This window comes from Symsagittifera roscoffensis, chromosome 8 (genome assembly GCF_963678635.1).
Source record: "Symsagittifera roscoffensis chromosome 8, txSymRosc1.1, whole genome shotgun sequence".
Classification (NCBI taxonomy): Eukaryota; Metazoa; Xenacoelomorpha; order Acoela; family Convolutidae; genus Symsagittifera; species Symsagittifera roscoffensis.
The window spans coordinates 1,173,361-1,189,464 of NC_087069.1; the positions used below are offsets into that span (position 1 = coordinate 1,173,361).

Below are 16,104 nucleotides of genomic sequence, written 5' to 3' on the forward strand. Positions count from 1 at the left end.
TCGCAAGTGTAAATACCTATGTTGAACAAAATTTCTGATAAAATGAGCCCAAAATAAGTAAACTGGATCATTGAGTAAATTTTTAATTCCGATGGAAAGTCTGATTAATTAACTCCGTTCCGAAATTAGAAGTCAATCACGTTTTTCGAGACCATTAAACATAGACAGTTCGATAAAGGCGTTTGCCTTCCTTTTAATAAAGGAAAAGAAGTCAACTTAAAAAGAAATCAAACGTCAAACCGCGGAAAATCAAAGTTTAGTGTAAACAAATTATACGACTTTTCCTGTTAAAAAAAGAAAAAATAATCGCGACCTAAATTAGAATATGAACTACGTTCATTGACTCTTAATAATTTCCTGGCATAAAAATAAGACTTGTTGAATTTGCAAATTCGATAAAGCATGTACCAGAAAACTGGCAGTGGCAGTTCTAGTATATTTACATGGAAAAGAAATCGGAATCATAATCATCGGAGTCTATATTTGACTTCATTTTTTCAGAGTTCCTTTGCTTCGAGAAGGAAGAAACTTTGCCATTCTGTTTCGATTTTCTATCTGATGCATTTGTTTGTTTTGGAACAGGTAATCTAGACACTGATGCGGCCGAGTTGACTTCTCTAGGTCCCTGTCTGGAAAAGAGCGGGAAGTTTGACTGCCTATAATTTAGCTTCGGAATTCGACTTTTAGCTCCTCTGCTTCTGTCTTTAGCAGCTGTTTTGTAGTTCAGAATGGGACTCGCATTCAAATTGTTATTCAAGGGGTTGGACGAGCGTAGCTGTTGACTGTGTGAGTTCTGCTGATCCTGCAACTGTAGTTTCAGTGATGTTTCTAGCAGCAGGTCATTGGATGGAGACAGAATTTGTCTTTCAGACGATGCGCGTAGATTGAGGACTTTCTGCTTACTATCAGATTCCTGAAACAAACCATAGAGGAAACCATTAAAGAAACAAAAGTAAAGAACTAGCAGTTTTTATGAAATTCAAATGGCAGTTTGACATGCAGCTTTTTCTTAGTTTTGAACCAAAAATTAAATTAATGAAACTCTTCGTTGTAAAACGTCAACGCAAAAAGAATCAGTTTAAGCTAAGTTTGTTACCTACAGGTTGCCCAAATAACATTTTGAAAACATTTTACCGTTATTTTCGAAGAGGATGGGAATCTGAAAAGGACCTTTTTAGCGAACGAAAACGATATGGTTTTTGAAAAATCGCAATTGATCTCCGATAACTACATTAGAATAATATACGTGAAAATTCTTTCAAAATAAGATTGCAGAGGCGAATCCTTTATCAAAAACTGGGACAACAACGGACCAGGTATTTGTTACTCCGAATCTGAACTCCACTTGCAAACGGATCTCTGTTCTGCTGGCCTTTAAGACTGCTATTGCCAACAACCCCACTACCACCGCCTATACGCTCCACTTGTTCTAGTGGAACCCTGTCGCTGTTAAACCCTGCTGTAGTTTTACTGTGTCCACTATTATTGCTAGCATCTCCTCCTCCTCTTGAGCTATGTACAGGCATTGATCCAGACCCCCGTCTGTTTGTCGTTGTTGTCGTGTCTGGGTACCAGTGGAAGTCAGGGGGGATCTGGAGAGAGTGGAAGCAATGTTTGATGAGCAACTTCACTTTGTCTATTCCAGAACAGGGGTAATCCTTGTAGCGCCTGAAACACAAGATGCATTTGTTCATGCTACTAAGAAACAATCGCTTCTTGGTTATCAGGATTCAATCTCCGAGTCAACTTTCACCATAGTACGATATCAATCCAACTAACTTGAACTTAAAACGGAGTGCAGTCTGTATTTAGACAACCGCGTATTCAGACAATGTATTAACCAATCAGAATCGAGATGAGAAAGCAAACTTTCAAAATAAATAATAATTAATCATTCATTTCTTCCTTGTCTCGATTCTGATTGGTTAATAGTGTCTGAATACGACTTTGTCTAAATACTGCTACGTAACCTCTAAGAACCGGGCAGTACAACAGTGACGAAAATGAAAATAAGTTCAACAGTGCCAAAAATTGATGATTTTCGGAACTGTTGAACATTAAATTTATTTTCGGCACTTTTGTGCTGCTCTTAGAGGGGCGTTCAACAGCGCCGAAGTACAAGTGTGCGAAAAATAAAATTATTGTTCAACAGTGCCGAAAATCATCAATTTTCGGCACTGTTGAAAACTTTTTCATTTTCGGCCCGGTTGTACTTCAGCACTGTTGAACGCCCCCTTAAAAACGTAGCAATTATCAACCAATCAGGTTTCAAAATTTTCTGTTTGATCTGCAAACTGCAAAGGCCTCAATAGAGAAAAAGGGGGCGTTCAACAGAGCCGAAAAAGGCGAAAATTTCAGAAGATTTTAAACGCATTTTCTAAAGAGCGGGAAATTACTGACGTCAAGTAACAAAGAAAATCACTCCAGTTTTGGCGCCAAAATGTCTGCAACTGCAAATTAAACAATTATTTTGGCGGCAAAACGTTTAAGTGGCTTGTTTTCTCTCTGTTTTCACTTGAGATTGTAATTGATCGCCGTTTATTTTCTCATTGCCCTCAGAAAATAAGTCAATTTATGAAGATGTGGTCGAAAAAGTTCCTGAAAACGGCGAAAATCTTGTACCAAATTTTCGGAATATTCGAAATCCTTTATACTTTCATCGCCGAAAACAGCTATTTGGGATATCGCAAACAGTGTCAGATATAATTTTTTCCAATTCGTGGGGCAGAACCTTATCCGGAAAGCAGTTTCTTCTCGAAAAAAAAACGTACACTTTGGGGCAGTTGTCATGACAACCAGATTTTTTTTATTGAAAATCTTGCGGATTGCGATACAGTGTTAGCCGATGGAGCTTTCAAAACAGCGCCAGAGCCATTTACTCAGATTTATACGTTTTTTGGATTCTTTGAAAATAAAAAAATTCCTTTGCTTTTTGCATTCCTTTCAAACAAGTCCAAAGAATCTAACAAATTCTTAGCAAGTGTTTTTTTACTGGAAGCTCAGCATTTGTTCTGTCATTTCCATTACTGTCAGGTTGTTTTCAAAACAAGTCCAAAAATTTCTTCTAGCAAGTATCCGCAAAACCAAAAAATTCGCTAAATAATTGAACGATTGTTTACGTTTACATTGCCTTATTTGCCTATCGGATTGGTCAGAACAAACTACACGCGAATCACGATGATCGGAAAAAACTTATTTTGATCGGAATTTACGACAGAATTTCAAAAATGTTTGAGTATTTCGAAAAACCTTGGCTCAATGAACAATATCCATTATAAATGTGGAAATTGTATGAAAGACCAGCTTCACTCACCACCACAAACAGTTGTGAAATTTGGCACAAAATCTGAAAAAAAATTGAACGATTCCATCCAAATTTTTGCGTTTTGATCCCAAAACTAAAGCGAGAAGAAAAAATGTCGAAACTTGCCTTGAAATCTTTTCATAATGGAGATATTCCACGGAAAGCTAAGAAAAAAAGACAGAAGAAAAAGGGAGCAAATAGCGGCATTGAAGTGATCTTAATCATAGAGAAATCGAAACATTGAAAACTCTTGGTGTGTATTCTATTTTGTGTATTCTATGTTATAAGCAATAATTCAAGCTTTCCGAAGTGTTTTTTCATTTTCGGCACTGTTGAACAAAAAAAATTTTCGGCACTGTTGAACTAATTTTTCGTTTTTGGCACTGTTGAACTATTTTTTTCGGCACTGTTGTACTTCCCCCATGTAAAATAGAAAGAGTTCTCGTGGTCTCGAAAAAAGAACTGAACACATTTTTAGCGGGAAACGATTAATTGTTTCACCACTTGCTTGCCCTCAAATCCAACAAAATAAAAGCAACTGAGGTGATAAATAGTGAGTGATTCATTATTCGTCTAACTATTTTCTTCTAATTGTATGTCTTTTCTTCTTGTCGGCGCACAGAAAATTCGGCCAAAAACAATTCTCAAATTCTCAACCAAAACTTTACCCCAAAAATGAGTAATTTTGGCTTTTTTCAATTAATCAAAAATTACGCTGAAAATACTTTGTTAATTGATAAGAAAATTATACCATTAGAAGCCCCTTAAGCAGCCCAACAAAGCTTGACAAAAGTTTCTCCAAAAACTAGTATTAGAGAAAAAATTTTTACTTGATAGTCAAGATATGTGATTTTTACTATATAAAACCACGAATATGTTTAAAAACATATTTTAAACAATTTGCGCAAATTTTTGGAGATTTAACCCTTCTTAAATGTTGTTAAGCTGTGTAAGAGACTTCTTGTGACATAATTGTCTTATCAATTAACAAAATAGTTTCAGCGTAATTTTTGATTAATTGAAAAAAGCCAAAATGACCCATTTTTGGGGTAAAATTTTGGTTGAGAATTTCGGAGAAAAAACTGCAGCATATTAATTCTAACGAAATTCTAAGCAACTTTTGTTCTCTTCACTTTTTGTCTAATCTAAACCCAATTTGAGAAAAACGTGTTTGAAAACTCAAGTTTTGTTCGTTTTGTCCGGTTAATTTAAATCAGCACTGTATAACCCATATAGATTATTTTACTTGGACAGATTATGTACTCTTTCAGATGAGATAAAGATAAATATGTTTGCCTCTATTATTCGTTACTCTACTTGCCTGCTGGCCAGTTCCAGAAATGTGTCCACGAATGAGTCGAAGTTCAGTCCAGGGTTGGACGAGGAGGAGGAAGAGGTGCCGGAGGGGAACCACCTCTTGGTCATCTTGATGAACAGCAGGTCCACTGAGGCACTACTCGCCCCCGCACCACTAGAGGCCAACTTCGTCTTCCTGCAATTAGGACACTAAAGTCAATGGAACTAACAAACAATTTAGAAACCATGATTAGAAGCTTCAGATCAAATTTAGTAACCACTTTTGTATCATAGGTGCATTTAGTCCGTAGTAGTAAGACAGGGGAGCCTCGCCAAAACTTTGTAAATATAATTGATTATCCTTTTATGGCCCGATTAACATCCAACATCAAGCAAACACGGTTGTGTGGCTCTCATAAGTGTCCATATACACATCCATCACAAAGTTTTATGATTTCCATCTATGTTATTCACATTTCGTAACCACCTTTTACTTATCTTGTTTTATCAATGACAAAGTTAAGATCATAAACTTGTCTTTTTGTAAGAGAGACAAGACTATGATTTAAACGAGTGTATCAATACACAACCATGAAAAGGCTTGAAGATGATCACATCAAACGACAAAACTTTTGTAAAAGCTGGTTACCCTTTCTTATGACCCGGTTATCTGCAATCATAAAGCAGACACGGCTGTGTGGCTCATATAAAAGTCCATATGCAAATCCATGCCAAAGCTTCATGACCTCTAACAAGATCAGTCCACATTTTTTTCCTAACCTTCTAATACCTTTTTTATTAATGACCTAGTTGAGATCATCACCTAGTCTTAATGTAACGGAAAAACGACTAGGTGACTCGAATGAAAGTATATATACTTATCCATAACAAGGCTCAAAAATGGAAGATCACAAAGCCTCGCACAATTTTTCAAAAGAGAACTTGGTTATCCTTTTTTCGAACGGTTGCCTTCCACCATCAAGCAAACACAGTTGTGTGGCTCACATGAGTGTCCTTATACACATCCATGACAAAGCTTTATGATTACGAACAAAAAAATCATATTTTTTCCTGACCACCTTTTTCTTATCTTGTTTTAACAATGAAAAAGCTGAGATCATCAACTTGTATTTTTGTAAGAGAGACAACACTGTATGATTTAAATGAGTGTATACATACAACCGTGAAAAAGCGCGAAGATGATCACAGCAAGCGACATTTTTTTTTGTAGAATCTGGTTACCCTTACTTATGACCCGATTATCTTCCAGCATAAAGCAAACACGGTTGTGTGGCTCACATAAGTGTCCATATACACATCTATGACAAGGCTTCATGACTTCCAACAAAATGAGTTCATAATTATTTGGTTAATTTTCGTGTTTCATGACTTCCAACAAACTGAGTTCATAATTGTTTGGGTAATTTTCGACCATTCTAGCATTCGAACACAGCATTAGGCATCTTGGCGTGAGTTTTTTTAGGGTGGGAGGACGGTGACGATTATAGGAACGTTTTAACTGCTATTCTTTAAAAATTTAAGAAATTTATTCAGGATTACTTTTTGCTGAGTTAAGCAAACTCTAGGAAAAGAAAAAAAATGGAACACACGAAATTATAGTAAAAGAAGAAGCAAAAAGGAAGTTAAGAACCTGCTTCTTAACAGAGGCCAATTTGCACTTTGCATGCAAAAGCAAAAAAAATGACCAATAACGCTCCTGGGAAAAACTGAATGAGTAAAACTCTTTGAGTCTACAAAACTTCATAAAAGACGCCCGTCAATTATGAGTCTACATAAATGCTAAGTGACGCAAGCCAATTATGACGAATTAGCAAAACCAGTCAATTTGAAAATAAATTTACCAACTAACATGCCTCAATTTACAAAGCTGACGCATTTTAACTAGTATACGAAATAGTTCATTAAAAAATCCGACCCTTCCCAGGTTGGAACCCTCTTATTTTACTACTGATCTACTTCCCTACCTCTACGCTACAGAATCATGATACCTTGAAGCTAAAGTTCTAATTGTAATATAATATCCATAGCATTGGCTGTACGTTATAGCTGGATGAAAATGAACTCATTTGTCGCAACAATTCCATCGCAACAGTATTTGCGAATTAGGTTGGAAAAAACGTTCATACTATAACACAAGCTATGCTTGTTTAAACACTGAAAATAGAAGAAGTGCTCACGATTTCAGACAAAGGACCTGAGAGGAATGGGCTAAACACTGAGCATCTTCTTAAGTATCCTGCCCCAGAAGCAGATCAACCGCCCTAAGAGACACACAACCACCCCGCCCGCCGACTATGAATTGTATTGGCCATTGAAAAACTATACCACAACACAGCTCTTGCAGCATACAACCTGCTACCCATCACGAAGATTCTCGGAAGAAGAAATCGTTCACAGAATGAGCCACATATCTGGAGAATGGAAACATGGAGTAGTCCATCCCAACGTGTTCTGCAATCTGCGACATCATTCCCATCGTTCCAAGCTGATCCTCGTTGGAGGAAACTTGTTGCATGATCTCGACCATATGCCACACTTGAATTGGGACATATACAACACTTGAATTGGTACCCTCCCCCCTGATCAGCTCCAACATCTATTGCTGACGCTAACTTTTTGTTTTTGTACAGCAAAATTGATGGCAGCGCTTCAAAAATCCATATACTCAAATAAGATAGACACATTTTAAAATCATTGAACAAAATAAAAAAGAAAAAAGTGAAACTCGACCTTTTCCACTTTGAAACTCACTAAGACAAAAGCGCTTTGTTGTGACAACAAACATGTGAAAAGTTTTTATATGAGTAAATGGGTTTTAAAAAAAAACAGTAGATAAAATGATAATTAAGAGGAATTGACATGGTTGGTTGGTGATAATCTCACTTTTAATAATATGTATCCAAATCAGCTTTCAAATTGGTTGATTTCATCAGCTTCTATTCTAAACTGGAAATAAAGAGTTTGTTTGGTACGGGAATGCACATCATAAATATTTCCTGTTTAGACTGGCTCTAATAGACACTTAGCAAACACTTATCGGTGCTTTTCCGTTTAGTTGTCAAGTTACTTCGAACTTTGGATCTTGTTCATATAGTCTCATTTCTTGAATACTTATTGCTGTTCTTGTTCGTGACTTCTGTAACTTTCACTCTTGGATATCAACTTAGACTCATTGACTTTGATTGGAACTAAAGAAATGAGGAAGCTTCCTGGTCGAGGCAGTCTTCTGATATTCATCACTCGTGTCATAATAGCGATGTTGTTGGTGGACTACACCCCAGATATCTATTCAGTTGTGGAACAACACTTCTCAAAATCTGCTCCAATCAGTTTTATGACCACCATTGATTGCTCACAAAACAAAGACCAATGGTAAACAATTTACGATAGCTCACTTAAATTAACATTACTCTGTCTCAAAATATCCTTCACAAAATATCCAATTCCCGGCAAAGGAGCAATGAGCAAACAGTTCAATCCGCTTACATTCCCAAAAAGCACAGATTGACCTCGTCCAGTAAATTCAACAAAGATCAAAAAAGAGGCTGACGAAGGTATTTTCTGAATTTTCTTGAAGCGAATACATGATGGGTAAATGTTTTGTTATTTGCAATTGATTTTATCATTTTTTGTTATAACAGATTTTATTTGCTATAGTACGAGCTAGTTTTTGTGCACCGATTTGAGGAGTGATTGGATGGTTTTGATGCCAAAACTTTCTCATGTTATCTATAACCTTGCTAATTGTAATACATCATCGGGTTGACTTGGCAGATATAATTATCGCTGTTTGGAGCCCTGACCACGGCCAATATCCATGGTCAATACGTTTGCAGCACTGATTCATGATAGAGTTTCAAATCAGGGATGACTATCTCCGCGACGTCAACCCGATTCACTTTAAGTGAGTCAATAAAAATGAAGAAAAAAAAACGAAAAAAGCATAAAATAAAGCCATTTTTTGGTAATGCGAAAAAGTTGAAGATCTTAAAACAAAACTCACTGCAGATGTGATTTTGATCATTAGGTTAGGACCATTTAACCACGAGGAAAAGGACCAACATACGAGCTGTACAGCATTTCATCACGGCGAACCACTGTACTGCTTCTGCTTAAGAACAACATGTAATTTTTTAAAGTGGTTTTAGTCAGTATCCAGCCATAAACTATAAAAAGAAGGCCAATTTCTGCTTGCCCCAAGTTTGATCCATTGGATGTTTGAACCACAGTTTTCTGGACAGTACAATGCGGCTGCACAACTGGCGACGGCACTTGCTGGGGAACTACAGTTCACTGAAGCTAGCCATGTTCAAGAACAGGCGCGACTTCACCAAACACGTGAGGGTGGGCAGTTTCAAGGGGGAGGGGGAGGAGGCGAGGACCAATTGCAACTTTGTGCGCAAAACAGTGTTCAACAGTTCCAAGCCCACAGTTGTGTTCACGGCTGGTCTGGAAGGCACTGGCCACCACTTTCTGAGGACAGCACTGAACAGAGATGTGTGTGGAGATGGAAGAAGAAGAAGAAGAGAACGGTCTCTGTGCTATTATGAAGCACCTACTCTGGCCGACATTTCTGTCTGTGGACTTCAGGGACACATCCTCCACGACCAGAGGAAGCTGCACAGACTCAGAAGCGCTGTCGATCGCTACCAGGGAGAGCTGTTGTTTCTTAACATCGCAGGCAATGGTAATCAACACTTTTCATCCAACACTGCCCCAAATAAGACAATTCAGTAACCCTAATCCACCCCACTCCCATTAACTCGAATGTGTTTATGGAATCAGCTCTTTCTTGATGGATTACGTTTTTTTTTGAGATAGCGACAGTTTTCATATCAACTGGTAGAATACACAGGTGCCGTTTTCGACCCAACTTACGCATCAAAAGAATGAATTCAGCTTTCAAAAACCAAGGTGGCACGTTTTTACATTGATTATGAAAACGTTCTCTATGAATTCGGTTTGAAGTTGTTCCAGAAAAATTCACAGAAAAATCAAGGTTGCATTGCAACTGTTGCCTTTCTCACATTAAACAGATAAGTTAGCAACTTCTGCAAAGCTCTTCGAGCGAGGCGTCTGGTAACACGTTCTTGTATCATGTTCTCTTGAGATAAAACTAAGTCTGTTTGTTGCGGTTTGGTTTCAATGTTTAAGCTTGTCTCAATTATTTTAAACAGGGCTCAAAAACTTTCTTGGCAACATGTTCTGGGTTTTGTCTGACTCAACGCTTTTTTGCCAGAAGCTTCTTCCGATCACTCTGCAGAGCAAAAAAGCTACAAACTGAAAAAAGTCAAACAGATTGAATAAGAAAAAAAATCACACAATCACATCCCTCCAGAGAACTTTTAAATTATAAATCTTTCCTTTCATTTGAACCACTCAAGTAAACAATTAAAATTCAAACCTACTTTCCAGTTGCAGCCTTGGATAGAATTTTTCTTCAGTTGAAACGACTCCTCTTTTTCAATTTCTGGACAAAGACCAATACTTTTGCAGTCTTTCAAATAAATTTTCGATCAAATATAATCCAAAATAATTTCCAAAGATGCTTCGTGAATAAATACCCCGGTTGACGTCCATACAAGGAAAATGCCTATCATATGATTTAATAAATAGAGTCTATGGAAAAATGCGTAGCTTACATTTTTCATACAAGAACAAAATTGCATGACAAACATTTTTTCAGAAGAAAATTTGAAATTCGAAAGAAATATCAAATTGGCTTCAAACTCAAAATTAAACTGGAGGCAGTTTTTGTTACATGAGAGCAGGTTTGGCATCAAAAAACTGTTTGAACAGAAAAAGAAATTCTGATTATACAATTTCATATATGAAAACTGTATGATATGCATTTTTCCATATAAAAAACATATTTGTGGGAAACATTTTTGGTTGCAAACCTGCGTCTGAGCTCGAATATACAGTTTACAAAAAGCGTTGCAAGCAAAAAAAAATGAAAAATTAAAGCTGGTGTTTTTTATAAAAACAATTATTATGTTTTCATATGCTCAGATAAACAATCAGTTTGTTGAAAAACAGGCCTATTTTTCAACCAACGAAATTTTCAAAGTAAAAATTTTCTAGTTTTACAAATAGTTAGGTTTTTGTATACATTTTGTGTTAACATACATAGCTAATATCACCAAATACAGTTTATTTTGCTTGTGACTGATCCGCTAACTGCCCGGGTTGACTTACATAGACCAAAAAGGCTCGTAAAAATTCCATAAACTAAGTCAGAAAAATACTACTCATACCAATTTCATACATTTTGCAAAAATGAAGTCATCGAATTTTCAAAGAATTTACTTTTTTTGGCATAAAATTTCGCGTATCGTTATGAATAAAAAAGAAAGAATCTACTTTTTTGGCGTAAATTTTGGTGTATCGTCATGAATAAAAAAGAAAAAGTTTTTGTCAACAAAAAATTCTAATCATACAATTTCCATTATTGGAAGTTCTCTGACTAGCCTTTTTTGATAAAGTAATTTTGGAATTGCCCCAAACTTGTTCTAGTGTTTTTTTCTTCAACTGCAAAACGAATTTTGTAGTCATAAAAACTTTTTAGAAAAAATACTTTTGCAAGCAAACATTAAGTTTTTGTGCGCATATTGTAGTCCTGGATACATAAAAATTTTCTGGATAAATTTTTCAAAAAATGCTCAAAACTCGGATTTTTATACGGCATCTTTATTATGCGCCTTGATCAATATCTGAATAAGAAAAATTCCAACTTTAAAAATGATCACCTTTGAAAACTTCTACCAAAACTTTAAGTTTGATACTTTCAGTATATAACTTTTGAAAGACAATTCTCAGACGATTCAGCTCGTTTGCAATGAATTGTAAATGCAAGACGGTATAAACTTAAATGACTCAGCTTTGATTAACCATAGTCTTTGCCACTTGTGTTCGGTTACGAACACAACCCAAACATTTTGATGAAATATACTTTAAAAAGTTCAAAGTTTTCGGTTTATGGAATAATGCCAGTCATAAAGTTTCCATACATGTAAAATATTTTCATACACGTTTCATGCAATTTTCTGTAGTTATGGAACTGCATGAAAAGTGTATGACTAGCATTTTTCCATGTATGAAAATTGTATGACTAGCATTTTTGGTCAACCCGGGTGGTTAATCACTTGTGTTTGCTGTTAACTCGTTACAATTATTCAGTCTTCTATAAAACATATTGTTCCTTTCTGTTTTCATTTTTCTTCAAGTCTAGAAGAAATTTATTTTTTAGCTCGCTATTCCTAGTCAGAAATAGATTTAACATTTTTGAATGAGCTATGGTTTTCTACCGACAGGCAAAGATTGACTTGATTTGAAAACTTCTTTCAGGGGGATATCGAACGTTTTTGTTTTTTTTAGCAATGATTAATTTTATGTTGCCCCTATGGACGAATAGACGACTATTCATTGGTGGAGTTTCGTTCACCGTAGATGTTTTTGTTCAGACTTTTAAACTAATTCTGCTTTAAGCATCATGAAGTTATTTGGATTGATTGAAGATATCACATTGTAGAGTGATACCTTGACATTTGGGACTATGTTTAAGTGCGCAAGCTTTCTTTCATCGGCACTACAGTCGAAGCTGTTGCCGAAGCTTAAGACACATCAGGATGCAGTTGGTATCCTTCAGTCCTCTGTCCATACTTTCCCTCTTACATTTTCAGCAAGGTACACGGGCACAGTATTTTTCATCCATCCCCAAAATGTTGGTTTTATGCCCCTGATAAATGGCACATCACAAAGATTGTTTGACGCTTCATGTACTAAACTTAGCGAATAACTGCAAAACAAAACTGAACTCCAAAGTTTTGTACATTAAGGGTCAAACAACCTTTGTGAAATGCCATTTATCAGAGGCATAAAACCAACATTAAGGGTTTGAAAGTACAAATACTCTGCAGTGTACCTTGCTGAAATTGTTTTCAATCACAGCCACAAATTCGGCACTTGCTCAATACTTCTTGAAAACTTCGAAATTAGGGAGACTTATTTATCCCTTTTACTGAGATACTCATAACCTGTTTTGATTGACAATCAACTACTAACAATTGCTCAGTTTAATCATAATATCTGCCGTTACAGCATAGAGCGCTAAGCATATGATCAACTTTGTAAGATACATAGTTTTAGCTGTGGATCTGTGCAAGGCAAAAAGTTTGTTGTGAAGATTTGTTTGAGATCGATGTGATAGATAATTTACTTAAAAATAAGTTAATATTCTGAGCCGTTATCAGTGGAAAATGTGCATAAAAACAAGATATATCTTAAGAAATAAATATCTTTTTGTTCAACGCCTTTTTGGTAAATTTTTACCAAAAAAAACATTCGACAGATATAGCGTCGCATTCATGGATATGATTGATTAATGTCAAGAGAGTCTACCTTGGCTGACACATTGTGATAGTTGATTAATATCAGCAAAAGATATAGAATTGCTTCTGAACCAGTTTAATACACTGCAACAGATCAGGTAAGTTCATAAGTTTGTTGTCTTTCAGTTTGATACTAAGAATTCTAACTTGGACGATTTCTCAGATAATCACATCCTCCCTCCTCTTCTAAAAAGTTCTGTCGGAATATGATCTCAATAGTGTTTCGTTGGTTTTCGCCGCAATCTTAATGATCGTTGGGGTTCATCTGAGACGGGCTCAGTTTGATTGTCTGGAGTTCGTGAAAGTTGTTCTTCGGTTCCATGTTTCACGTATCACTGGAGTTTTATCATCGACAATATCACTCGTTCCATCTGTGGACTGGTGTATTGACAGCATCTCGGAAGCTGGTTGTCGCTTACAAGAGCAGTCCGATCTGACGGACTGAGTTGGATCTAGTCTGTGTTGGTTCCATGTGGAATGATGAAAACTGCAGGCTGTGCTACAGTGTCTTTGTTCGTCTTGGAGAGAATTGTTTCACATACGTCAAAAGTTATGATGGAAGGCAATCTGATTTTTCGTCCAAGAACAAGTTCTGCTTTATTTTAAGACTACTCTTTCTATTAGTCCATTTGACCGTGGCAGATCGTTGACTCCATTATGAAAATTTCCTCAGATTTGCACCATGCATTGAAGTCCTCGCTCACAAATTCAGGATCGTTGTCAGAAACTACAACTCAGCTAAAACTCCTGATAGACAATTCTTTAGCGTCGGAGATGATCTGTGTTTAGTCGGGAATGCTTCGATCTAGTCACTTCCTGTGTGAAAACTAGCCAATAATTTTCCTGGCTTTTTGATGTGTGCCAGTACACATCGATTCGTTCCCATATGTCAGTTTTTTTACACTTGGATTCTGTTTCCTCGAGAAAAAGTCTGTTATTTTTCACATCTCGCATCTTGAGACCAGTCGTTCTACGCTTTATGACCCACCAAGTCAGCAGGCAACCATTCTTACAGCCATTTTTGATAATACCTTCATGTCAGTGTTTCAGCTTCCGTCTTCAAGTATGCTTCAGCTTCTGAGCATTGTCTCCAATCACCGCTTTGTATGCGTTTGGAGACGTTTTGAAGATTCAACTCGATTGAAGGTCCCTTGTGATGTCGTTAGGCTTGACGCCGTTCAACTCGATCGTCCGCAAATGGGATCTGCTCTTCTGGCACATAGTTCAATTTGCAGTCGAATCCCATCAGCGCATCTGCTGTTTTCGATGTCTCTCCCTTTGGTGCCAAGAGGTACTGCAAGCGTTTGTGATCTGTTTGAAGGTTGAACTTGCGCCACGGTAAGATATGTCTCAGTCGTGCGACCACTAACAAGATGTCCAAAGCTTCTTTTTCTAGATTGAAGTAGCTGCGCACGGCTGGTGATAGCTTCGTTGAAATGAAGACCACTGGATGTCCTTTTTGTTAGAGAACCCCGCCAACTGCCTGCTCTGAATCATCGGTGGTCATAACCATTTGTTTGTCCAGGGAGTGGGTTTGCACGACTGGTTATGAGCAGAACGCTTGTTTGATACTCTGAAAGCACTTGCTGGTTTGGTCTGTTCCTCGTGGTCTTGACTCCATGCAAGTTTTGGAAAACGGTCTCCATGTCGGGTAAAGGAAGCCTTTGTCCATTAACTTGCCTTCGAGGTAAACTTTGTAATCGGCAGAAAGTCTGAGGTCACTATTTTCTTTCTCTGCCACACGAATGTTGATATGCATTGTTAAGTCCTCCGGGCTGCATCGGCTCGAGAACTCCCTGTCTGATCAATTCTACTAACTTTACTTTGACTACCTCTTGCAAAGACAACGTTATTTTACGTGATTTGCAGTAAAAGAGTTGGGACAAGGATTCAGTTTCACCTGGGCCTTATATCCTTTGACTGTCGGCAAGGTCCCTGACAGTTCATATATCGAGAACTGGGTTGGTGACAACTTGCATCCAAGGAGTCCGAAACCTTTGTTCGATCGCACAACTGCCAGTTGTAGCTTAGGGTAGATTCTAGCATTCTGTGACAGGTCCATGACAGGTCTTCTTCCCCAGTTTAGAAACTCATTAGTTCTTGGTTTTCTCAAGTTTGATTTAGAATTATATGCAACTTCTTTGCTTAATATTAACCTTATAGGTCCTAGCAAAATGCTGTGCTCTACTGCTAAACAGTTTGCATGTGAAGAAGAAGTCTTGACTCCAGCAATTTGTGTTTAAAGTCTGCTGATCTTGTCCCAAGATGAACTCATCACTTCAAGCGCACCACGCTCCAGCCACAGACAAATTTCATCTTAGTCCCGAGATGAACTAAGATGACCGCTTGAGCCATAGACAGTGTTCATTTTTGTCCTTCAGTTGAACTTATTCGTATCAGGTCGTCAAGCGCATGTATACTGTTAAATTACTGCTATGGGTTTTGGCCTACTCAGATTTTTTGATCATTTTTGATAAAACTTCTGAGCAGTGAATGTTCCTCTTTTTTGCTGTTTTTGGTGATTAAAGTTGAATCGATGTCCGAGTCGTCGCTTTCTTCTAAAATTAATGGCGATAATGAGGTTAATAATTTTTGAACTTCTTCCTCTATGAAGGTCTGTTTCCTGAGTCACTTCCGTCGGAGCGTCTGTAGTGATCGGTGAGGTAGAACTGATTGTTTGAGCCACCAGTATTTTGATGCACGGGTGTTTTGTTGTCCGATCTGAGAATGATATGTTTTTTTTTGCTTGGTCTACGCCTTGTTTGAATTGCCCACCTACAACTTCAGCAGTTCTAAACAGCAGTTCTATATCAAACTTCAGAGAACCAAGAACTTTCAATAAGACTCTGGTGATCCAATATCGGCTGAGACTGCAGTATGAGTGTGTATGATTCTGTTTGGGCATTCTGTCGGAGTTTCCGGTCTGTTGCAATCTAAACCTCAATTTTGTATTATAATTTGGTTATCCGACTGAGTGTTCATATTCTGATGACCGGGTTTTGATTAATAGAAGCTGTCTATAATTCTTCCTATCCCAACCTCTCCGCAAGAAAAACCGCTGACCATTCCCAATCGTTTAGATGTGACGTATCA

At 37.2% G+C, this 16,104-nt stretch overlaps 1 protein-coding gene across 3 annotated transcripts in view; it reads right to left on the reverse strand.

Moving 5' to 3' along the window:
• Positions 1-373: 373 nt before the first annotated feature.
• The window catches only part of LOC134852931 (tubulin polyglutamylase TTLL11-like), an 82,154-nt gene continuing 66,423 nt past the window's right edge, over positions 374-16,104 (reverse strand). For all 3 annotated transcript variants that reach the window (XM_063868806.1, XM_063868805.1, XM_063868807.1), the window contains 3 exons: positions 4,626-4,796; positions 1,314-1,668; positions 374-913 (listed from right to left, as the gene is read on the reverse strand). In XM_063868806.1, the coding sequence (XP_063724876.1) occupies positions 440-913; positions 1,314-1,668; positions 4,626-4,796 (1,000 nt within the window). In that variant the 3' untranslated portion in view covers positions 374-439. The remainder of the gene's footprint in view (positions 914-1,313; positions 1,669-4,625; positions 4,797-16,104) is intronic.